A 27,090-nucleotide genomic window follows, 5' to 3' on the forward strand; every position below is an offset into this window, starting at 1 on the left:
TGATTCAAGAACCTTGACTACTCACCCTATTGCTGTTTGGGTTTTAAACCCAACTAGATTTTTTTTTTTGGAACATCCAGTGTCTTATTTTCTATATTCAAATCTATTTACCATTAAGTCCCTTCTAAGCTTTAGCATTGCATTCAGACTCATCATTTTTATTCTTAGAATTAATAGGTCCTCCAGTTAGTGGTTGTCAACCTTTCTTCAGTCTTTTTTTTTTAATATTTCATATATTTATTTGACAGAGAGAGAGAGAGAGAGAGAGAGATCACAAGTAGGCATAGAGGCAGGCAGAGAGAGGGGGGAAGCAGGTTCCCTGCTGAGCAGAGAGCCCCATGAGGGCTCGATCCCAGGACCCTGAGATCATGACCCGAGCCAAAGGCAGAGGCTTAACCCAATGAGCCACCCAGGCGCCCAACCTTTCTTCAGTCTTAACACACAGGCCAGATAGATTACACTCCATCAGTCACTGTTCACTAGAGGAGGAGGCTCGGTGTCTTGGCTCCATCCCCATAAGGAAGTCACTGAGAACTCTGCGGGGAGGACATAAGGGAAGACTTTGGGAAGGGGAAGGAAAAAAAAAGCTTCCGGGTGATTCTTTTCAGACCCCCAAGGAGAACTGTCTACACTGTGGTGAAACACTATAACAAAGTAAAACAATTTTGGCAATGCAGTAATTTCATAATTGGGGGACTCTAATAATTTGACATATAATATATCCCATAGCACACAATACTACAATGCCATGATAACTAATTATCTATAACATTCAGCAATTATGAGCTCTATTTCTCAGACCAATAGACCTTCCAATGGAGCAGAAAAAGGTATTTGTAACTGCTAATTTAAAACTGAATTCACATATAAAACCACATTTTTCTGTGCCATTAATTTTCACTAAAAATAATATTTGGTCTTTTTTTTTTTAACTTGTTACTTGTGCTGCCTCGATTTTATTGTTGCTGCTATCACACGGGCACATTTTTCATGGGCAGTGTGAGAAAAGCAGCACAATGCTTTCTAAATTCAGGTTTGTGGCACCTACACTACTCTGTTCGGATATTTGGTTATCCTATTGATTTAAAATTTTCAAACTTGTTGTTGTTACTTGATTCTCAAAATGTTTGTGTCAGAAGGATATGCAAAGCTATGTTTTCCACTATCTTATAAAACTGTTGATAAAGCCGCATCATTCTATTTAAATGAGAGTCTAAAATCTTATTGAACTATGTATATAAAACAAATCTGTGGGTACCACAGGGCTGTAGACACTTTTACTCATAATTTGATTGACAATTTCAAAATTATTCTGCCAGATTGGAGGGGGTACAAAGATGAGGGTAAAGGAAATGAAGGGAAATAAATAGAAGAATCATATATTTGAAATTGGCAGAATTTATACACAGACTGTATGAAGGCTTATGGCAGAGAAAGAAATTAAGGTTCACTTTTTGATTTTGGCTAAACTAACTGGGAAGAAGGGGACAGCATTTGAGATGGTGAAATCAAGATGATCAGGATACTACGGAAGAGTCACGGAAACAGCAGTTCACCTGAGCATGTTAGTGACATGCAAGCAAGACAACCAAGTGAAAGCAGCAAGTGGTCAGTTAGATAAATGAGCCTAGAGTGCAGAAAAGAGACTTAAGTGGAATTATATTGAAATCCAGTGAAATGGAGGAGGTGTCCTGGGACAAAGTAGGCAGTAAACAGGAGACTGAGAAGGAACAGATAGTGAGAAAAACGGAAAACTAGGTTCAGTGGGGTTTCCTGAAAACTAAGAAAAGAAAGTATTTGAAGAAAGGGGAACTAGTAAGTGGTCCATGAAAATGATATAAACAGACCAAGTATGACAATACCCAGAGGATGCCTATTAGACCAGATGACAAGGACATGTGAACTACAAAGAACCATGGATGAGATCCGCAGTTAGACTGGAGCAGGCTGACAAGGGGGACAAAGGGGGAAATGGAGAGATCACGAAGGTCTACATTTCTTCTGAGTTTTGCAGTATAAGTTAGCAAACAAATATGCTGAAGCTAAAAAAGGCGAGACATATATATATATCTTAATGATGAGAAGAGACTAGAGCAAGTTTGTATGTTGATGAAAAGGGGAAAAATGTTGACTAATTAGAGAGAGGATAGCATGACAAATAAATCCACTGAAAGGCTGTTTTGGAAAGTCAGAAGATGACAAAAGGCATAAGCTTTGAAGAAGTTGGCAGTTTTGCATGGGTGGTGAGTTGGTCATTCCTACAAATTCCCAAATCATTGTTCTCATATGTATTCAAATCCAGTACTAAAGTCTAGTTACAAAACTTATGAAACTTACAGATGAATATTATCTAGACTTCCTTTCCATTTTTTTTTTTTTAACCTCTCAGGTTTAAATCAGAGAAATCTCAAAACTTTCTTCTGTCTAGAGACTTTTTTTTTTTTTTTTAATTAAGCTTTTGGGTGCAAAATTCACCCTCAACGTGATCCAAACCGCTGTCTGAGCAGTGTTCCCACATTCTGGACACATAATATCCCTCCAGCTAATCCAGTATGCTAAACCCTTAGTCCCCACCATGGTCAACTATCCCAGCCAGCTCCCAAAGTCAAAATGTACCTACTAGTGGCTGAACTCCATGACCTACATGAACTGCCTATTCCTCAAAATTTGCTTCTTTATTTGAAGCTCCAAGTTTCAACCATAGTGTTAAGCCTTTAGGAAGAAAACTCTCTTGGCCAGTTCTTCAATTCGTGAAACACTCTCCTTCCCATAGCAATATGAGCAAAGTTAGTAACACAACCCTAACTCCACTAAATTGAAATTATTCCAGCATCTGATGTAATTCTCAAGATAAAAATTATTTTTGGGAATAATAAGAGTCATTGCTCTGGGGCCCCAGTCCACAAGGATCTACAGTAAATAAATAAATGTATTAGTTCTGTACCCCCTCAAGATACATTCACACTTTTTTTTTTAAATTGCAGAAAGGACTGTACCAGAGTTGTTTTAGGCATCGAGTAAACCAGAACTTCATACAAATATAAATACAAACATCAATGATAAGTAAAGACTTAATCTGGTTACCCTCCATATCCTCACATCACTTCAAAATGCAGGCATTCTACATGAGTACAGTCTTATTACAAAAATGAAATATAAGGTGAACAGAATGTAAGCCAATTGAATAAGTATTTATCCAGTGCCTATTGCAGATGGGCAATGCACATTTTCCTTCTTCAGAAGGTATAATCAGCCATACTTAATCATTAAAAAACAATATGCCAACCTTTTGGAAGAAATAAATCTAGAAGGAGACAGTGCCTCTTCTACTAAAATGATCATTTTTGAAGACCTTCCAAAGTACAAGCATATTTACATAAACCGTCTCATTTAATCTCCAGGTTTTTGGTGACAGAATGTATGTGGCGATAGGTCCTCCACGATGCAGCTGAACTACACGGTAATAAAGGTTAGGGGCTGGAAAATTATCAGGAATCTGTTCTCAGGCACTCATCTGCTGGAAGTCAACTGATTGCTTCCTAAAGGAGAAATGCATAAACAAGACTTCAAAGGGACACTGAGAACTAGAAGGATATAGTAAGAAATAAGTCTCTTCAAAGACTCCTAAAGAAAGGTGTTATGCTCTCACTGAGAGAAGTTTTAAATAAATGATGAATGAACTCTTTTCTTGATCTCCGTGACTCAGGGAATATGAAAACTAGCTTCAGAGCCCTGGTGATTAAAAACCTGAAGGGTCGGGATTTTTGTTGCTGGGTTGTAGGAGTTCTTTATGTATTTTCAAGATTCACCCCTTATCAGATAGATACATGGTCGCAAATATTTTCTCCCATTCTGCAGGTTACCTTTCACTCTATTAATTGTTCCCTTTGCTATGAAGCTTTTTCTACTTTGTGTAGTATCACATCTTTATTTTTGTGGCCTGTGCTTTTGGTGCTGTATCCATGAAATCATTGCCAAAAACAATGTCATGAAGCTTTTCCTCGATGTTTCAGTCTAGGAGTCTTACAGTTTCAGATCTCATCTTTAAGTCTTTATCTATGGTACGACAAGTGTTGGCAAAGATGTGGAGAAACTGGAATCCTTGCACGTTGTTGCAAAATGGTGCAGCCACCTACACAAGAGGCTATGAAGATAACTCAAAAAAATTGAAAGTAGAAGCACACAGGATCCAGCAATCCCACTTGTGGGTATATATCCAAAAGAATTAAAATCAGCATCTCAAAGATACTAATACCCTCATTTTCACTGCATTCTTATTCACCATAGCTAAGATGTGGAAACAACCCAGAAGTTCATCTACAGAGGAATGGACAACGAAAATGCGGTGTATATAGCACCCACACTATAACTCAGCCTTTAAAAAGTAGGGAATTCAGCAATACAACAACATGGATGGAACTTGAGGACATGATGCTGAGTGAAATAAGCCGGACGCAGAAAGAAAATAATGTGTGATTCCACTTACATGAAGTATCTAAAACAGCCAAATTAATAAACTCAAAGGCTGGAATGGTGGTTAAGAGGAGGTCAGGGGAGGGAGAAATGGCAAGTTATTAATCAACAGGCATAACATTCCAGCTAAGCAAGATAAGTAAGCACTGAAAATCTGCTATACGTTGTACCTGTAGTCAGCAATATTGTATTAAATTTTGTTCCAGAGAGTAGCTATCATGTTTCTTCTCACAAAACTTTAAAAATTTGGTATTCGGTTTATGGATGTTTGCATTCACTTTTTCTTTTCAAACTGGTGCAAATATCATTTATCTAGGTTTTTGACAACCCCTCCATGGGTGGAAATAGAGTCATTCTCCCTATTTCTGCATAAGGCACACTCTGCCTTAAGCTCAAGGGCTTTGGAGCCTGCAATGCACCAGGTGACAACCACCTGAGCAGAACCGTATTCTTCCATTGGAGCAATGACAGCAAACAGAAAAAACAACAGCCATGGGAGCTAGCAGATGCCCTCCAGACTAGATGAACAACCATTCACGGACCTCTGGTCAACCCACTTGTGAACACATGGAGAAATCATGAGGTTTCTGGAAAATATCTTCCTTGGTTGAGAGACAGGGCTTACAGGAGCACAGAGAGACAATTACTGAGCAACTAACAAAAATAATTACGCTGGTAGAGAATACAAAACCAGGAGTTTTTAAATAAAGAAGGTGATATTCCAAAGGCTATTACTTTCTAAAAAGTGCACTGCAAGTTAGTGGCAAAGACAAAATTTGAAACGGATTTGCATAATTCCAAACCCAGTGTTCTTTAACTACGCCATGGCGGTGGGCAAATATATTCAGACATAAAACGTGCTGTTCAAATACATTTTTCACTATCTCTCCAGTATAACTGACCATAATGTTTAGAGTAAAAACAGGTATCTCAAAACTAGAAGTAAGTAACTTTAAAAATTACATAAAGCCTACTCTGTGTTATGGATTGCCGACTAGACCACAATTTTCTTAGCAATGCATCAGCCATAGTTCTTATCCTTAGGAAGATTACATTTTAGTGCTGAAAGAAAGGAGAAAAAGGAAAATAATGTAGTGAGTACATTTTGAATAGGAATGCATACTGGGAATGAGGGGACTATATAAAACAGACAACAAATCCAAGACTGGGGGATCAAAACCAAGAGGAAATTGGAGAGATGGGGGAGACTTCTAGGCAGACATCATCAAAAGGTCTGAAGATGAAAGAAAGAAATAATGCAGCAGAGAAACGTCAAGCAGTTCACTGTTTCATGCTTGGAATTTTAGAATGATAACAGCTACTGGGGGATATTGCAATAGAAACTTAGGGAAAGTAAGACGGGGCAGACAAAAGTATGCCATTTATGCTAAATGGAGAGTTACTGAAACTTTTTTAAAAAGGAAATAAAATGGACAGAAGGTTATACAGTAAATTCTTTGCAGACAGCATGATATTTGTAAATTGCAGTGATTCATAACATTTACACATTTTTGTTCTTTTTTTTAATTTCTCTTGTGGCTGAAAAATTAATATAGTAAACCCCATCTTAATGCAAATAAATTGGTGTCCAAAAATTTTAATAATATGCAGCTAAAATAATGGAGAAGTTAATGAAATCACTAGGTTGGAAAATTCTCTTGTGACAGCTACAAGTTGGCACCAGCTGTGACAGTAATCAATTCTAACTTCAATGTCAATGAGGATGATTCTGGGTGCTCTAGATGGCTAGCATTTTTAGAACATTGGCACTGATTCCAGGAATCTCCCAATAATTTAGCAATGTTTTTATCACTTCCACGTTAGGATACTAAAGCAGCAGATGGATCTTGAAAAATAGAGAGACCCACAATCCATCTCCCTGTTTCCTAAGTCAGTGATACCTGTCTTTGCAACTTCTCCCTCCCTTCCTGAGATAGGTGTCCAAAAACAAACAAACAAAAAAATTATAGCCCTATTTAAATCTAAGTTTGCAGTATCCTAAAAATACTGTCATGATGTCTTACTTTAGGGTACTGTACTATCATGTACTATCATGTGACCTTAGCTTTAACAGAAATAATAGAAAGTGAACTTAGGGAAGGTTATTATTAAATATTAAAATTATGAAAAATGACGGCACCTGAGTGGATCAGTTAAATGTGTGCCTTCGGCTCAGATCACCATCCCAGGGTCATGGCATCAAACACCATGTCAGGCTCCCTGCTCAGTGAGGAGCCTGCTTCTCCCTCTTCCTCTGCCCCTCTGCCCTTCCCTCTGTCCCTGCTCTTGCTTGATCTGTCACCAATGAATAAATTAAAAATCTTAACAAAAATTATGAAAAATTAAACCAGTGTTATTGTATAGGTAATTAATGTACAAATATTTAGCTTCTATATTTCAATAGAGGGCATGGATTGCATGGAGCACTGGGTGTGGTGTAAAAATAATGATACTGTTATGCTGAAAATAAATAAATGAAAAAAAAAAAGAAACAAAAGATAAGGGTTACCCACCTAGAATAACTAACCATTTAAAGCTCATGGTTATGGGGCACCTAGGTGGCTCAGTGGGTTAAAGCCTCTGGCTTCAGCTCAGGTCATGATCCCAGGGTCCTGGGATCAAGCCCTGCATCAGTATCTCTGCTCACCAGGGAGCCTGCTTCGTCCTCTCTCTCTCTCTCTCTCTCTCTCTCTCTCTGACTCTCTGCCTACTTGTGATCTCTGTCTGTCAAATAAATAAAATCTTAAAAATAAATAAATAAATAAAGCTCATGGTTATTATTTTCAACTCTGCTATATTATAATGCTCTAACTATGGACATTCATATATATGCATAAACAAAAAGAGTAAGGTATCACAAACATGTCTCTTTCCCATGAAACTGGTTGTCCAGAATCTGGGGAGGAAATCAGTTTTGCTCTATGGCTCCTTTGCATCTATCTTCATAACGAGAACAGATGGACAAGACTCTTAAAAGAAAGTAGTAGTAAAAAAGTGGAAGACATGTAGCAAAAATATATTAAAATATTTTATATTTTTCGACAGAGCAATACCACCAAAGGAAGGAACTAAACAACAACAACAAAAACACACAGATACAAAAACACACAAAACAAAAACAAAAAATTAATCCACCCAGAGCCCAAAATTATCTTGGTAATCTACCAAATTCTTTCATTTAATTCACTTATTCACTACTATAGCATGCCACTTCCCCACTTTATATTCCTGACAACAGCTCTACCACATCTAGAACCTATACCAATTTATAACTTAGAACAATGTTGATCTTGATATGATGTAACCAAATAAATATGATATTTTTTACAGTTCACATATTCACAATTGTTTGTGCCTCAATCAACAGAAGAGACGCAGTTCCATGAAATGAATAAGACAGATGAAATAATTAAATACCTACACCCATATCTATTAATTTAACTCCTATAAACAAAAAACTCTTAAAGCAACATTTCAAAAATTCAATTTGAGCAAAATGATTTTTTTAAGACACAAAAATAACGCTAAATTAGGAGAACCAAGTTAGCATGATTGACACTCAATAACATTCAGCTTCACCAGAAAAAATTTTCACCTTCTAATTTAGTTTCTCCGTAGAGCTGAAGCTAAAAAAGGCTCCTCAAATGTTTTATTTACTGGCCAATTTCTAGGCGACTGTACTCAGTCTGCAAAGTAACAAGCTGATGCTAATAAGCCATACATAAAGATCCTACTTATTAAAATACAAATTAGGCACCCCTTATGTTTATACATGTGTAAGTACAATTAATATCGCAGGCTTAGTTGGAAACAAAATTGCTTAAGTTAACCAACCATAGCAAAGTAATCAAATGAGATTTCAAACGCAACTGGAAAAGATCCGTTCGGTAGAAATAACAGCAATTATTGCATGCAGAACAATTAGTTTTCTAAGCTCTCTTTTCTCTTCCCACCTGTCCTTAATAATTTGTCCATCATAAGTGACATAAAATGTCATCGTTAACACCCATAATTTGCGTGGAGACCTGAAAGGCAGCTGGTAGATACAGCTTATTTACAAATATTAGTTTGAACTTGTAAATGCATGACCGCATAAATCTTAATCCATTTAGAGTGTATGCCCTTTGTTAGCTCAATTGTACATTCAATTGGGAACTGAGTGGCGTGGAGGGAGAGTGTGAATTACAACAGGGGCCTTTTCTGGTTGCCAACATTTTCAGCATTTTAGTGCTCTGCCTTTTGTTCTTGCTGTTCCTGAGATTTCGCTACATTAAAGAATAGGAAATGGTAATCAACATTTTGCCTAAGTAATATGAATGAATTTTGCCTACTGACACTGGAAGGAAGAATCCGACAATTGTATCTTTGGGAAATGTTAACATACCTCTTAGGAAATGATTCCTGCCTTCTAAATCACCCTACTGTTAAATTACTAAAGGGTGGCATTAAAGAATTGTCACAGTGATACAGAGTTAAATATCTTAAAAGACAAAGGGATTATAAAATTTAAAAAGAGGGCCTTAGGGAATATGGTAGCATCTACCTTCAAATTAAATATTTTTTAGATATTTGGGTAAAGTAGTGATAAAATTTGCAATTATTTTGGGTAGTCTCCTAAAAAGAGGTTTAATGTTGATTATATCTACTTTCTAGACAAAAATTTAAGTTTGATTTGTTTTATGACGTCGAAGGATTTGTTAACTCTTGCTACATAACATGCATTGAAGCATCATCTGGTTCATCAGGCAGAAAAAAAGGAAAAAGTGTGCCTTATTTTTGCAATATTTGAGTTTAGACAATCTGCATTCACATTCTCTTCTTTGAACATATAATAACATGATATTTCAAAGGGCTCTTGAAATATGAAGACTGTTGTGAAGACTGAATGTGGCTGGCACGGTTTAAGACATAAAGTATCAATTCTCAGTGTGCAAACCGGGACAGTTTTGTGTTCTGTGCACATTGTTCACAATCCTTCCAGAAAGGTACTCAGGAAATGAGTTGACAGAGCTCTAAAGTGGACTAACTTGTTTTCCCTTTAACAATCTCTTTTGATGTCAATCAATATGTTCATAGGTCCTAAATAAATTGTGAAGTAATCTAGGGGGAAATTAAGAACAGAATTTGTCCAAGAATTCTGTTACACGGTGGTCACTATTTGCTAAGAACTCCTAATACTTACTGAGAAAACCATTTACTTTCTATTTAACCACGTAAGATTGAGTAATAGCTTCTGTGTCATGGTGGATCAATGTGTCCTCTTGCATGACTGATCCCAGCAGTGTTACTCGGTGGGGACAGGCACCAAGAGAGCAGAGAACAGGGGTTACAGTTAAAGGTAAACTTTTTCACATTTTGACACCTGAGAAGTCAGAATACATCTTAAAATTGCTAATGCCTCATAACTTAATTGGCTTCTTTTTTTCTTCCTTAGCAATACATAAATGACAGGGTGTCTTACAACTGATGATGGCTCGGATGCCATAAAATACGGTAGAATATGTTAACAGCCAACACAGAGTGAGAGTTTTTACGTCGTGGACAACGGTTGCCCATTACTTCTGCAAGGAGAAATAAATCATTGCCAAAATGTCAATTTAGTGTTAATCATTTGACAATATCAAGGGATTTACAATAAATCTAGAAAAGAACCCCTTAAACCAGAAAGCTATAACATAATAATTAAACCAAACAATAGCAATGATACCAATGATATAAATGGCATTACTATATCACTGCTTGCCTCTTTATTCTTTTTTTTTTTTTAAGATTTTATTTATTCACTTGACAGACAAGAGATCACAAGTAGGCAGAGAGGCAGGCAGAGAGAGAGGAAGGGAAGCAGGCTCCCCACTGAGCAGGGAGCCTGATGCGGGGCTCGATCCCAGGACCCTGGGATCATGACCTGAGCCAAAGGCAGAGGCTTAACCCACTGAGCCACCCAGGTGCCCCTGCCTCTTTATTCTTGACCACATTATTTCTCCTTAGGAAACTGAAACTGACCTATAATTAATAAATGGCTATTGAGAAATAGTACCTAATTCCAAAGAAAAATTTATGAACAGCAGTGGAATCAATATATTACAAAAGCTGATCTGTGTGAACTTAATGATTTTTTGAATTCTAAGAATTACTCAAAATTTAAACTAAAACAACATTAATCGTACTAACTCAACACTAAGCAGAATAGAAGGTCGAGCTTTATACCCACTATGTCTTCACATTGCCTTTACAATGCCACTTTCGAGATGGAAGGAAAAGATCAATTTTTATTTAATATTAACTAATTATTTTTATTTAATATGAACTAATCAAAACGATATTTATTTGGACAAATTAGTTTGGCTACTTTTTGTCTATTGGATGTGTGGATAGATACAACAACAAAAAATTCAAGTTTGTGTTCCTTTCGTCTAAAAGAAACTAACAATTTGTAAATCCCTTCATTTGATGCACTTACAATTAGCCCTCAATACTCAAACTTATGTTTCTAAGTTAAACACCAATTTTTTTCTCTATAGATTATGGATGAGACCAATTATGTCCGGTTATGGGCTAAGCCTGTATCTACATGACACCAACTGTGGCAATATGACCAACTGAGTAAAAGAACCAAACAAACTGACTGTAGTCAAATAGAGTCTCTAGCTGTTAGATTAGATATTTGGCTTAAGAAATATAAATTTTGGGAAAAGACAGTAACAATAAATAACATCAGAGGCATGGAAGACTAACCATTACCATATGTTATAAGTGAATATCATATCATGTAGCATATTTTCCTTTGATATAAAACATAATCATGCTAACGCAAAGTAAAAGTGCTAATTCCTAATTGTGTTCTTTAAGGACAACTTTCTTATCCACAATTTTGAGACTTCTGTTTTACAAAACATACAAAACCAATTTAATAACAACCAAGCTGTCACTCATACTCTAATTCTATTTTAAATATCCCCCAAATTAGTTATATGGAACTTTTCTATGATCAGAAACTAGAGAGATTTTTCACTCTAAATGAAATAATTCAAATATGTAAGATAAACATTTCAACAATGAAGGACAAATTTTTTTCACTATGCCCCTGACTGTAAGGAGACTGGCTGATTGACTGATTGACTGATTGGTGAGTTGAAAGGCTGGATACATTGATAGATGTATCAATAGATGTATGGATGCATGCACAGATACAGAAACAGAAGAAAGAAGATGGATGGATAGATAGATGGATGGGTGGATGGATACATAGAGAAAGAAGGAAAGATAGATGATAGATAAGATGGACAGATGGATGGATGGATGGATAGATGGGAGGAAGAATGAAAGGACAGACAGAGGGATGGAGGGAGGGACGGACGGATGGAGGAGACAAATAGACAAAATTCATTACGAGGAGAATTTCTGCTATTTGTATAATTAGCTCAATAACTCTTAGGGTACAAGCTTATCAAAAATATATATGGAAAAGCTAGTATCAGAACTTCTAAAAGTAGGCCACAGTGAAAGAGAGATTGATTCTAGCTAAAGTGGAGCAAATTAAATTCTTCAATGTCTAATACATTCATTCTTACTTCAGTCACACTGCCCACCACCAAGGTGATGGTAATATGCACAAAACTTCTTACAAACTCCCAAGCTGTTAAATGCATCTTGTTTTTCAACTGGTGTATCCATCATATCTACAGTGGTGATTCAGATATTATAATGTAATTCTATCTGGATGTAATTAATTTTACAAGTAACTTTGATTATAGGAGAACATTTCAAAAGACTTATTTTAATATGGAACATAAGCAGGAACATTTTGACTAACTTACTGGCCCTGACTACCCAAAAGCAAACTTTTTAGAGAAATAAAATATAGCACAGTTTTGGTCTTAAAACATGAAAGATTCTATCACTAAAAAAATGTCACCCTAATCATAATAGATCAAGCACAAAACGTCACTCAAGTGCTTAAAAAGGGTCCTTACCGCAAAATCCTCTCTCCACTGGTGGGCTGCTTGAACCTTCTCTGCTTCCAAGGCCAAGCGCTGAAAAGGAAACATCGTATCTTAGAATTCAAATGACCACATGCATATATACTTGTGAATACACAAAACACTAAGGTTTTCAAATCAATTATAAGGACAAAAAAAGCAAAAGAAACTCCTTATGCATGAATCATAAATTCCCAATCATTTAGTGATCTAACCAACTAAAGCTGATATATGTGAATTTACTCAAGTAGTATGAATAAACAACTATTCCTGAATAACATGGTTTATTACCTCTGTTGTCATCAGAGGATGTGGACACTGGGAATGCCTGCTTTTAATGACTAATATTTCAGCTTCAGAGAAAGCTTTAATAAGTAGATTATATTCATCTTGGTAGAACCCCATTTTTTGTAAATACCTTCATAGCATATATTTTTATATACATAAAAAGGAAATGATAGTGAGAGACCAATATGGGCTCAATGCCATCCTAGGCATCTTCTTAACAGCATATTATGGTTTTTGTCTTGTTTTGTTTTGTTTTTTACCAAAAGCCATCAAAATGAGATGATTTTATTTTTGCTGAAGTACATTTTTATTAGTTCTTCCAGAGATAATCTGTGAGTACCCAACTGTCACAAGCTGCATATAGCCTTATGTCATACTTGCTCTTATAATTAATGGAGTTCAAAATTTCTAGCCTGACTTTTCCTTTAGCACGTTTAAAACGTTAGTCCATCAAGTTCAGTCGGAGGTAAAATGTCTGTTGTCAGTCTGCTAATCACATTTTATAGACAAACTCTATTTTTTTTCTTTCTCTAACAGTTTTCAGATTTTTCTCTTTGTATGTCTCAGAGTTACTATCACGCTGTGTGAGAAGCTTTTACAAGACACAGTGACATTTAGTGATAACACAGATCTGAAACCAGACCGCCTGGATTGAAATACCAACCCTGCCGCATACTAGCTGGGCACACCTGGGAATTTTCTCAGGTGAATAATAGCAAAGTAGGCTCCTGGGTGGCTGAAAGTATTAAGTGAGTGATTTAATGTGCAGTGCTTAGAACAGTGCCTGGTTGGCAGTGAGGAACATAGATGTGAGCTATCTAACTTCAATTATTATGATTCATTCCATTTGCACTCCACATCCCTTTGAGAAATGACTCATGTTAAGTTCAGCAGTAGCCTGCCCCCAAGCACAGCTAGGAGACGACGGCAGAAAGAAGAAGAACAGAACAGTAAATACAGTAAATATAAATATTGAACTCATTCTTAAGAAACAATCAGGCTTAGGTTTTAAAGAAGTATAAATCTTGTAATGGATTACTGGTTCACGTTTTGATCTTTCACTATGAACTACACCTCAGCGAGGGCTCTTCCAAAGGAGTCCAGACTGTACTTGATAATGGAAACATATCTTTATGCCAGTTTTTATATTAGTTACTGATTTGGATGCCCTGTTATGCAATACTATGATCAGTTCACTTTTGAAGCTATTAAGTAGGTATTACTGATGACTATAAAATACTGCCAAATGGGAGATCTACAGTTAGGAATTCCTAAGCTGAATTTAAAAGAAAACTTCTCCAGTGTGCTTAAAATGACAATGGTTTCAGTTTATCAGCCAGTACGCAAACACAGATTAAAAGAAGAGGTAGTAGGGGCACCTGGGTGGCTCCGCTGGTTAAGCACCCAACTCTTGATTTCAGCTCAGATCATGATCTCAGGCTCGAGAGATCCAGCCCTATGTCAGGCTCCACAATGAGCATAGAGCCTGCTTGAGATTCTCTCGTCTCTCTCTCTCTCTCTCTCTGTGCTTGTGTCCCTCTATTGCTGTGTATCTCTCTCTCTCTCTCTCTCTCTGTGTGTCAAATAAATAAATAAATAATCTTTAAAACAAACAAACAAACAAAAAAAAACACAATACTTCTGAAAATTCAAATTCAGTTTGAAAATGTTGCAGAAAGTTAATAAAAATTAGGTAGAAATAGAAGCAACGGTCTCTGTAGGAAAACTTTAGGATGGGAAGATAAAGAAAAGAAAAAATGAGAAAATAAACCAGAAGTCATATTCTTTTTTTGTTTTTAAGATTTTATTTATTTATTAGACAGACAGAGATCACAAGTAGGCAGAGAGCCAGGCAGAGAGAGAGGAGGAAGCAGGCTCCCCGCTGAGCAGAGAGTCTGACGTGGGGCTCGATCCCAGGACTCTGAGATCAGGACCTGAGCCGAAGGCAGAGGCTTAACCCACTGAGCCACCCAGGCACCCCCAGAAGGCATACTCTTGACAAAATTCAGAATACAAGTCTTCATTTTTAACAGGCAATACATGAAGAGCTAAATGTTCATATGTACAGGATGAATAATGAACATTTTGAGAATTTAAACAAAATACTGGGTAAAACTTACATAAGTTAACTAAGTCTTTTGACTAAGAAAGATTAGAACTCTAAAATATCTTTATGTCTTAGAGAAGAATGTTAAGATTTTTCTTTGCACAAAACACAGAAGGAGGTCGCCATTCCCACAGACAAAACACACTAGAGGACATTCTCACCCACAGAGCCATAACATGCTTTTCAGAGCTCCAGCTCTAACTACCGCATTGCTCTCTATGCTGGAGAGCATAAGAAAGTACAACTTAATTGATCTGACCCTGAATCACATGGCTTATGATATGAATATAATCCATGTTTATAAGCTATAATGACAGTAAGTGTCAGTGAATTAGTTCTAGAAAAAAAATTAAAAGGGATGAACAATGGCAAAAGACTTCGAAAAGATAATTCTCCTAGGAGGAGAGACCAAGTCAGCTTTATTTCTTTACTGATATATATTCCCTTATTGATATATGTATATATCAATATAAAATCAATAAAAAACATTAAAAAATATTTTGTAAACACTCATTTTATAAAGGAATGTCACTTATTGCAAGATTCTAAAATGGTTCTAGAAACTTAACAATGTAGTTATGTATAAGAGAAAAAGGTATTTTGAAAGATTTGCTTGAAGCTTAAAAGTTGCTAAATTTTATATCCCCAGCTTGGAAATCTATAAATACATAATCATGAAAATGCACTACTTTGCTCATGCAAAATTTAATGAAATATTTTTCTTCTAGTAAATTTCATGATAAAACATAAGACTGAACTTTACACTTACAGAGTGTCTTGAGGACCAATAGCTGATGATGGTGCTCTTTCCTGTGGCAAAAGACCAGCTAACCACGACTTGTAGAAAACTGACATGTCTTCTGGACACTTCAAGTCCTTAATTAACTTCTATTCTGGTCAAGTGACATTTTATTTTTAAGGCCAATGATCTATAGCTAAATGCCATGGGCAAATTGTGTTAAGACAGATAAAATTCCTACCTAATAAAATGTGAACATTTGCTCAGTATATGACTCAGGATGTAACTACTGTTATGGCCACAGTGCCATCCTGTAACAATAACTTAATTCAGAATAAGGAAAATGTGTTTTTCCTCATTTAATTCATAGTACAGTTTAATCTAGTATCAAACATTAAAACCAGACCAAGTATAGACAGATACAAAAGACTCAACTCAGCATAAATACCTTTGAGAGAAGATAGAAACAATTCTGCTCTTATTAAGATAAGTCAGATAGATTAAATGGCTTTATCATAAATGATACAGCATACGTTATATGAAAATTCCTTGGGTATAGAACAGTAAGTATATATACAATGTTATGGATGTATTACTAATGTATACATCCCTACCTACCTATTGGTTTGAGCATTTAAAACAAAAAATCATTTCAAGACTATTTTGAGGACTCATGAGTTTAACAAAATGACTTTAAGCCTTCTGACTCTAAAGCTTATACTCAGACTACAAAACCAAACAAGTCTCCATTTAACCCATTAAAAATATTAACATCACCAGACATTCAGAGAATATATAAAGATATAATAGTACCAAAACCAGAAACACTGGTAGAAAACTATTACAGGCTAATGTAAAATTTCCCAGCAAATTTTTGGAAATTGCTGAAGACAAAAAACAAAACAGCACAAAAAATCATATATCAGCTGAGGAGTGGTCTTTACGTAGGTCTTGTCCTCAGATCCTGAGAGAACACTGCTAATCAAAGAAAAGGCTTTTGATATGCAGTGATCTGTAAGGGAAAAAAAGAAAGAGATGAAGAAGATGAAGAAGCAAAGAAAGAAACAGAAATAGGGAATGGGAGATGTTTATCAGATCAGAGAAAGACCAGCTCCCTTGAAGGCCTATTCATTCTCAGCCTTCACTTTTTGTCATATCCTTATCTCTTTCACTAGCACTGAATTCTGTCAGGTTATGAAAGTCTAATACAAGCAGTATAATTATACAGTGTATACTGAAATAATTCTATCATTCCCTTTTATAATACCTAAATATGTTTTCTCTTGGAATAGACTATTTTCTAAACCTGCATATTATAAGGTTCCTAGACTGTTCGTTAATTGCAGATGAAAACTAAAAGTTTTTTGAAATATTTAATTATAAAGAATTTTCTTTTAATAGCTTTGAAAGGAAACCTTCAGGTATCATCTGACAGTTCAGTTAGATTCCAATAATGTCGACACTCATGTTAATATCAAGAATGGATTAGAAATCTCATTCAAAGAAACATCTCCAATTCAAAACAATTTCTTTGGCCGGTCGATGTCAAGATTTTTCTTTCTAAGAAAGAGGTAATCGATGAACACAATAGACTAATCTAAGTAAAATATGCAAGTTAATGTAATTAATTTACAAATACTTAACACTCACTAAGAATTAGCCATTTATTGTGTTCTGCCTATCTTGACAATTTTTTAATTACTCTAATGAGTTTTGCTTATCTTCATCAAAAATGTTTTTAACATATTAAAAGAATCAGAATAATCATTTCCATGGTCTAACATTACCTTCTGAAAACAGCAGACCTGGATGAATGAAGAGACTTCTATGTTTGCTCCTACAGGTACAGGCAATTACATTGAAGGTATAATGTAATGGGCATGAACTTTTCAATCAAACAGATCTGGTTTCCAGATCTGGTGCTGTTATTCACTAACTATGGGATTTTTGGCAATGGACTTAACATTTTTCAGCATTTTAAGAACGATATCTACCTTCATATTTTCTATTTCTAAGCTAAATAGCTAGCATATTAGAAACTCAACGAAGTTTGCTTCTTTTTAAATCTTTCAAATGTAACTTCAAAGACTAGACTGGGTTAGAACTATAATCACTGATGACCAATTCAACATGGACATATATGAGTGAAATGAATGGGAACATCTTAACAGTCCCTAAATAAAATCTCTTGCCTACAGAACCACATGGTGGTCCAAATGCAATTCAGGGGATATAGTGATTTAATATAGTAGACAATAAAATGAGCTCAATTTTAATTTATTTTTGCCATAAACAGAATAAGAAAAGAGAACAGATCATTAATGTTCTGCTTTCTTACCTCATTTCTTGAAATACTAAAAAAAGAGAGTGAGGTATAACTCACTCTACTTGAGTTACAAGTAGTAACTTGTACTTACAAGTAGTAACTCTACTTGAGAGTTACAAATAACTCTACTTGAGTTACTTGAGGTGAAGACCTCAAGTAGACAACATCATACTTTCATATCTAATACAGTGTTCCATTTCAATGGTAAAATAATGTACTTCTCTTTCCAATATCTTTAACCAAATAATGAGAAACAAGGTAGTGTTTCTTTTTCACATAAAACAAAGCATAAACAATTTTATTTAAATTGATATAAATACATATGTCCCGCAGGATCTATCAAAGTTCTTGAACAACTTACTATATCCTGATGAACAAAAATATCACTATAAAAATTTTAACATGTAGACAAATTGCTTTATATATACATATATATATATATTATATATATATATATATATATATATTTTTTTAAGTCACATCTACTAAACTCTTTGAAAAAGATCTATTGGCTGAAGAAGTCAGGTTGGAAACTGGAATTTAAGATTGAAAAGTTATAAAATTTAAATAGACTAACCAAGGTGAGTTAAATGTGGCACATTTCAACACTTGATAACTGTGATCACTATGTAAATACCGATCCTGCCTGGGAGGAAGACATACAGTAAGGATATATAGTAGTATATAAAGATAGATAGAAAGACATATATAGGAGATATATAGTAAGAATTTATTGAACCTAAGTATATTCAATATATACTCAATATATTGAATTTCAATATATTCATATTGAATATATTCAATATATTATATTATATTCAAAACTTTTATTCAATAAATACTTATTAGATACTTGCTGTACTGGAACTGTTATGTGAATAAAAATACAGAACATAGTCCCTACTTTTAAGGTGTTCTTATACACATCCCTAGATCATATATTATAAAACCAGCACAAACACACACAGACACACACATACACACAAACACACACAAATAAAGCATGTCAATAGTGTTTGACAGATGTTTTCCTAATGGTTACAAAATACATACTTCATTAATTTTACTTTATGTCACTGGAATTTGTCACACGGAGAACACATTTTTTTAAAGTAGTGCTTTTATAAAAAATGGAAATATCTCAAATAACAGGACAGATTCTAAAAAGAGTGTGTACTTCTGGACATTGACATTTAGCCATGGGTCTTTTTATTTGTTTGATCTTGGGGGGAGATTAAAAATACTGAAAAGCATGGGAAAAAAATAGTCTGAAATCCATTACTCAGAATTCATCTTTATGTTTAGGTTTGCTTTAAAACATTTTATACACAAAACACAATTTTTTTAAAGATTTTATTTATTTGACAGAGAGAGAGATCACAAGTAGGCAGAGGCAGGCAGAGAGAGGAAGGGAAGCAGGCTCCCTGCCAAGCCGAGAGCCCGATGCGGGGCTCGATCCCAGAACCCTGGGATCATGACCTGAGCTGAAAGCAGAGGCTTGACCCACTGAGTCACTCAGGCACCCCCACAAAACACAATATTAAAAGTAACCTTGATGTTCTCTTCATTCACCTCCCCTGACCAATTTCCCTACCCAGAGCAATCTGTATAAGGCATGGATCTGTATCCTTTGGCATTGTTTTTGGCATGTATTTTTTTTTTTTTTTAGTAGCATAAATGTTATCTGTGGTTGACACCGTGGATTCTTCTTTCTAATTAATAGTTTGCATGCAAGTTGAATGCCAAAGAGAAACTACCTGCTTTAAGGGGGGGGGGGGGATCTGTCTGAGGAGAAACCCATGACCCTTGCAAGTGATGATTAACACTGAAAATAAGAATCAATTAATGTCAATGAGTTTTGACAAATGGTTTTAGAAAGTAAAGATAATGCCTAGAGGGGAGAAGAATGCTCAGGGAAACAAAACCAGAGCTATTTCTAAGACCACTTTTTAGCACCAAACCTCTATGCATCTTCACCATCAGAACATACTTATTCCTTCTTTCCATCAAGGGACCATCATTCCTTCTGCACAGGCGTTACACAAGCGGTTTAAAAGAAGCTAAATCAACACATAACCGAAACTACTTTCCAAAAGACATGTCGATTCCCTCTCACTATGGAGCTATGGGTTACTAAGCCCACGTTGACAAAGATAACCAAAATGTTAGGGTGCCTGGGTGGCTCAGTCGGTTAAGCGTCTGCCTTCAACTCAGTTCATGATCCCAGGGTCCTGGGATCCAGCCTGCATCAGGCTCCCTGCTCAGGGGGAAGTCTCCTTCTGTCCCCTGGTTTGTGCTCTCTCTCTTGCTCACTCTCTTTTTATCTCTCAAATAAATAAATAAAATCTTTAAAAAAAAAAGATAACTAAACGCTGTTTTTATGTTTTACTTATGCTTGCTTAAAATACGTTTTTGGAGAATTCCTGCTTTTGTTTGATGACATGAAACATGAGCACATAATTATAATCATTATCTTTTTTCCAAACTCACTTTTGTTATTCTAGCAGAGCAATCTCAAATTGATTCCAAGACACAAAAAATTATTTATTATAAAATTTTATTTTAATTTAGAAAAATAAATTCCAATGATTGGAAAATTCTAATAGACTCTGATAAAATAGCTTAGCACAAGTCCTTCTATTTGAGTTTATGGAGGAGGAAAAAAAAAAAGGAGTTTGCATCTTGACTATTTATAATGAGAAACAGGTTACATAATATGTAACTTTTAATATATAACATTGATTAAAATTATTCATAAATAAACTGACCAAGTAGAATAATGTATGTGGTCTTATTATTTAAGTCTTTTCAAATATTTTAATACTTCTGTAAATACTGGAATTATGACATAATGGAATTATGAAAATCAATAGTAAAACATTAATTTGTGACTATATTAAGCCAAATTAAACATAAATCTTATACTGTATAAGATGCAAGTAAGGCTACAGATTAATTCTTTTTTTTTTTTTTAAATTTTTTATTTTTTATAAACATATATTTTTATCCCCAGGGGTACAGGTCTGTGAATCACCAGGTTTACACACTTCACAGCACTCACCAAATCACATACCCTCCCCAATGTCCATAATCCCACCCCCTTCTCCCAAACCCCCTCCCCCCGGCAACCCTCAGTTTGTTTCGTGAGATTAAGAGTCACTTATGGTTTGTCTCCCTCCCAATCCCATCTTGTTTCATTTATTCTTCTTCTACCCACTTAAGCCTCCATGTTGCATCACCACTTCCTCATATCAGGGAGATCATATGATAGTTGTCTTTCTCTGCTTGACTTATTTCGCTAAGCATGATACGCTCTAGTTCCATCCATGTTGTTGCAAATGGCAAGATTTCATTTCTTTTGATGGCTGCATAGTATTCCATTGTGTATATATACCACATCTTCTTGATCCATTCATCTGTTGATGGACATCTAGGTTCTTTCCATAGTTTGGCTATTGTGGACATTGCTGCTATAAACATTCGGGTGCATGTGTCCCTTTGGATCACTACATTTGTATCTTTAGGGTAAATACCCAATAGTGCAATTGCTGGGTCATAGGGCAGTTCTATTTTCAACATTTTGAGGAACCTCCTGGGATCAGGTCAAGATGGCGGAGAAGTAGCAAGCTGAGACTGCTTCAGCTAGCCGGAGATCAGCTAGATAGCTTATCTAAAGATTGCAAACACCTGAAAATCCATCGGCAGATCGAAGAGAAGAAGAACAGCAATTCTGGAAACAGAAAAACAACCACTTTCTGAAAGGTAGGACCGGCGGAGAAGTGAATCCAAAGCGACGGGAAGATAGACCCTGGGGGGAGGGGCCGGCTCCCGGCAAGCGGCGGAGCAACCGCGCACAAAATCAGGACTTTTAAAAGTCTGTTCCGCTGAGGGACATCACTCCAGAGGCTAAACCGGGGCGAAGCCCACGCGGGGTCAGCGTGGCCTCAGGTCCCGCAGGGTCACAGAAGGATCGGGGTGTCTGAGTGTCGCAGAGCTTGCGGGTATTGGAACGGGAAAGCCGGCTACAGAGACAGAGCCGACAGTAAGCTCGCAGCTCCGTGTTACCTTGAACCGGTCGCAGGCTCGGTGAGCTCGGAGCGCGGCCGGAGGTCAGGCAGACGGGAGTAACTGGGCGCTGTTCTCTGAGGGCGCACTGAGGAGATTAATTCTTTTTGATAGCCTATCATTTTCTTACAATTGATTTGATTCCAGGTTATGTGAAATTAAAGTTTCATAATACAAACACTATTTCTCTTTCAAGTGCAAGCTTTAAGGGAGTATAATATATGCAAACCATATAAATAAAAGCTGTTGAAATCAAGCCAGTCATCATTTACTCTTCTATTAGTGAGACCAGGGAAGAATAAATCTTTTGGAACATGGCTTCTGGATCACATTGTATAGATTTCAGTCTGGATCTGCTATATTCAGAAACTGCTTTTGAAATGAACCACAAAGCTTCAAGTCTAATCTTTGGAGATGAAATTAGCTTCAAATAAACTGGCAGACTCTTGGAACACAGAAGACGGGCTAAAGGAGATGTCATCTGGTAAGAACAGCAAAACTCCTTTGAGTCGTAGTGAAAGTAAATAATACACAACTGGTAATTATCATTACCTTTTCCCTGTTTTTTTGGCTCTACAGCACAAAACAATAAAATAAAAAGATTGTTCAAGTGAATTAATTTCTGTATCAGCTCTCCTCATTGAAACCTGCAAAAAGTCACCAGATGGGTTTCTTCAACACACCGCATACAAACCCACTCAATCCCACCACCACCCAAAGATTCTGATTTCTATACATAGTGTCATTACCAGTATCTACACGTTTAGTACACCTTTTCCTGGAACTAATCCTTGAAACCCGACCCCCACCCCGCCAAGAGGAAAACATTTGTAGCTATCTTAGACATATGGATTTAATTACTCATTAATTAAAACGCTATCTTAAATAGAGTATAATTTAATGGAAATCAATAAAAATAACGCACTGCCACACAAAGTTGTGCTCATCTTCCTCGGTCCCTCTCTCTCTCTCAATAGACCACTAATGTGAGTTCATTACATGTGGAATGCAGTTCTTTCATATCTGTCCACCTCCAACATCTCACAAAACGTGTAGCAAGAGCAGGCACTCAATTAAATGTGTGTGAAAATGTGGGAATAATCATTTCCAAGTATTTTCGATGTTTTTATCCCGTTGCTTTTAAGACTTAAACGTAGGTTCACTAAATTATCATCATTCATTATCGCGGTACTTTGAGAGGCCACAGAAGCTGTCTTCCTACATGACAAGCATCTTGCTAGATTAATATATCATTACCTAATTCACCAAAAATTGCTGGATTAATTCATCATCACCTAATCCTTAAATATATTAATAGAATTTGCCTGTGGATGCGGTAGGGATCCAGGGTCCATGTGATTGCACTCTAGAATTCCAGAATTAATCTACGATCAGTGGCCTTATTCTCTGACAGTTGAGCACCAATGCAGATTCAGAAACCAAGAAATAATCAGTGTGGAAAAGGAAGAGAATTTGACTGGCACAGCAGAGGAAAGAAAAGCAGCAACAAGGCAGTTTCTAAAACTAGTCTAGCCCTATTCTTGCTGATAATCTTCTCCCAAGTCCCACACAGTTAAGGAACACCATCAAGGTACTTACATGAGGAAATCCTATATTCAGGTCATCCAAACATCTCCTCAGCCGAGATCTGAATTCTATTAAATACATCATGCTAACACTTTGCTGACCAACAAACTGCCTACAAATATATCAGATACCAAATCTAACTCATCCTATGTTGGTCATTTTATGTCCCTAAGTAACCTCACAACTACACATCCAGCTTTTATTTTTCACTACTGACAACCACAGAAGAACAGAAGATCACAGTACGGTGAAAACAGCCCTACCCCCCATTAGGATATGACCAAGTACTAAGTTAAATAACACCTTTTTTTTTTTTTTTTTTGTAAAGATATCATTTGTCAGAGGGAGAGAGACAGAGAAAAAACACACACACACACAAGAAGGGGGAGTGGGAGATGGAGAAGTAGACTCCCCACTGAGCAGGGAGCCAGATGCAGGGATCAGTCCCAGGACTCTGAGACCATGACCCGAGTCGAAGGCAGACACTTAATGACTGAGCCAGCCAGGTGTGCCTAAACAACACCTTTTTACCTCTATTTTCTAAACTATAAAACAAAGATTATAGTAGCATATATATCATGTCATATGTAAGAATAATTATAAAGTCCTTAATAGGGGCGCCTGGGTGGCTCAGTGGGTAAAAACATCTGCCTTTGGCTCAAGTCATGGTCCTAGGGCTCTGGGATCAGGCCCCACATCGGCTCTCTGCTCAGCAGGGAGCCTTCTTCCCCCTCTCTCTCATGCCTGCCTCTCTGCCTTCTTGTGATCTCTGTCTGTCAAATAAATAAGTAAATAAAATCTTTTTTTTTAAGATTTTAAGAGATTTTTAAAGATTTTAAAAATATTTTTAAAGATTTTAAAGAGATCACAAGTAGGCAGAGAGGCAGGCCAAGAGAGAGAAAGGAGGAAGCAGGCTCTCCACAGAGCACACAGCCCGATGCGGGGCTCGATCCCAGGACCCTGGGATCATGACCTGAGCCGAAGGCAGAGGCTTTAACCCACTGAGCCACCCAGGTGCCCCAGTAAATAAAATCTTTTAAAAAAATAAATAAATAAAATCCTTAATAGATGGAAGCTACCGCAAACTTAAAAACTGAAGTACAAAAGCAGTTAAGTGACTGAAATTATAAATAAGCTGAAAATCCTGAGGTTGTTATCACCAAGAAATAATATACATATTTCACTACTTAAGAATGAAAAATTCATCTTGAATTCTTTCTGGAATAAAGAAGGTCATCAATAAGGTGTAACTTCGCTGAGACTAGAAACATCAAAAGGGTTTTGACTGGTCCTCTGAGATTGTCCTACTTCCAATCACCATGCTGGGAGACAATTCTCCATAGGTCTATCATGTTTCTGCATGTCATGGGAGCAGAGGAAGGGAGAGCCTCTGCTCCAGAGTATCTTTTCTAGAACACTTGTATAGCAAACAGCCTTGGAAGACAGAGGGAGTACCTCCCAGCAGGGTGGAAAACAGAGTTATTTGTTGCTCAGGGAAATAGAGGGGAAAGTTAGACAGGTTTGCTGGTAAGCTCCCTTTAAAAGATTGGGATCTCCCAAGCCAGGCTTCCTCAGCTATAAAACAAACTCACAGCATATGAGTATCCATCTGGGCTACTCAGCATGGCCCCACTGGACTTAGGGTCAGGAGAAACTCATGTGAACAAGGTGCCCATGCAGTCTGCTGTGCTGGGAGTCACCAAGGCCACTGCATCTGATTCAAGGGAGTCTCTGAATCTCTGACATTGTGGTTAGCTATCTTTTTGGTGTGGAAGAAGAGTAAAAATCTCAGACCTTCTATATTTCTTGACCCACCACATCTGGTTGCATCTGCTTCCATAAAAAATGGTCACTGGCTCATCTCCATACCTTCAAACTCTCATCAGCACTTAACTGATGTCATATTTATTTTATCCTCCATTCTTTGCACAGCATGCATTTTCACCCTGCTTCAGAGTCCTGGTGTCTCTAGAACACTTCTCAAAGTGGGCCCAGACCAGCAGGAGCAATATCGTCTGGGAACTGGTTAGACAAGCAAATTCTCAGATCCCACCCTAGGCCTGTGGAATTAGAAACTCTTGGGGTAGATCCCAGCAATCATGGTTTAATAAGCTCTCCTGGTGATTCCAACGAACACTACAGTTTGAGAAGCATGGCTCTCAAAAAATAAGAACAAAAATAAAAATTCATAGCATTATTTAACAGAAGTTTGTGTTAGTTTAATGGCAAGCTCTTATAGCTGTGGGAAATAAAACAACAAATATTTGTTCTGAAGTCCCTTTTCGACAAATATGTTGACTGTCAAATAAAGCATAAAGCACAAAAGTCTATACAAGGCAGAAAGGGGGAAATTACTATAATAATAATAAAATGCTCAAATCTTCATGGAAATCAGATAATATAGAAGAACAACCACTTTATTTTTTTTTAAAGATTTTACTTATTTACTTGACAGAGATCACAAGTAGGCAGAGAGGCAGGCAGAGAGAGAGGAGGAAGCAGGCTCCCTGCGGAGCAGAGAGCTCCCTGCGGAGCTTGATCCCAGGACCCTGGGATCATGACCTGAGCCGAAGGCAGAGGCTTTAACCCACTGAGCCACCCAGGCGCCCCTAGAACAACCACTTTAAAAGAAGGAAAAGGGGTTGCCTGGTTGGCTCAGTCAATGGCGTATGCAACTCTTGATATTGGGGTTGTGAGCCCCACATTGGGTATAGAGATTACTTAAAATGTATTTAAATAAATAAATAAACAGAAGGGAAAAGATCTGGAAAGGCCACTTTTCACTCACACATACTTTGTGAGAGGCTCCACCTGTCTTTAAATCTATAAATGTCTCAAAGTTCATGTGGATCTCATTAGTTTACGGAAAGAGCAAAGACACAACTTAATTGAAAATGATGCAAATTGATGTAATAAAAAATGCATGCCAGATGGAAAAGTGCCTTTGAAAATTCTCTTTTTGGTATTTTATTTCTACCTTTTTTGTTTGTTTTTTAAGAAAAAACAGAGAGTGAATCTAAAGACTTCAGTTCCTCAAAGATCATAAAACCGGAAGCAAGAATACAAATAAATACATACAACAAAAAAACCATATACTTATAATTTATCATTAGCTTCATTTACTCACACATATAAGTTTATACATGTAGTAAAAAAGTGAGGGAAAAAAAACAAGATTAACAGGAAGGGCACATAAAAACATTTACCACATTGGGGGCACCTGGGTGGCTCAGTTGGTTAAGCATCCAACTCTTGATTTTTGGCTCAGGTCATGATCTCAAGGTCATGAGACTGATCGCAGAGGTGGGCTCCACACTAGCATGGAGCCTGCTTAAGGTTTTCTCTCTCCCTCTCCCTCTGCCTCTCCCCCCGACCATGCACACTCCCACTCTTTCTCTCTCTCTAAAAAAAAAAAAAAAAAAAAAAAAAAAAATCAAATTTATTTTGCTAGCTTAGAGTGGAAACTGACTTAAAACTAACTTAAAAGGTTTATCCTCTTAGTAAAGGATTATTTCTTTTTGCATAT

The 27,090-nt window shown here is 36.6% G+C and overlaps 1 protein-coding gene across 7 annotated transcripts in view; it reads right to left on the minus strand.

The window, feature by feature from the left end:
• CACNA2D1 (calcium voltage-gated channel auxiliary subunit alpha2delta 1) overlaps positions 1-27,090 on the minus strand; it is a 504,453-nt gene that overhangs the window by 223,356 nt on the left and 254,007 nt on the right. For all 7 annotated transcript variants that reach the window (XM_059170974.1, XM_059170972.1, XM_059170973.1 and 4 more), the window contains exon 4: positions 12,447-12,506. In XM_059170974.1, the coding sequence (XP_059026957.1) occupies positions 12,447-12,506 (60 nt within the window). The remainder of the gene's footprint in view (positions 1-12,446; positions 12,507-27,090) is intronic.

Source organism: Mustela lutreola, chromosome 4 (genome assembly GCF_030435805.1).
Source record: "Mustela lutreola isolate mMusLut2 chromosome 4, mMusLut2.pri, whole genome shotgun sequence".
In the NCBI taxonomy this organism is placed as follows: Eukaryota; Metazoa; Chordata; class Mammalia; order Carnivora; family Mustelidae; genus Mustela; species Mustela lutreola.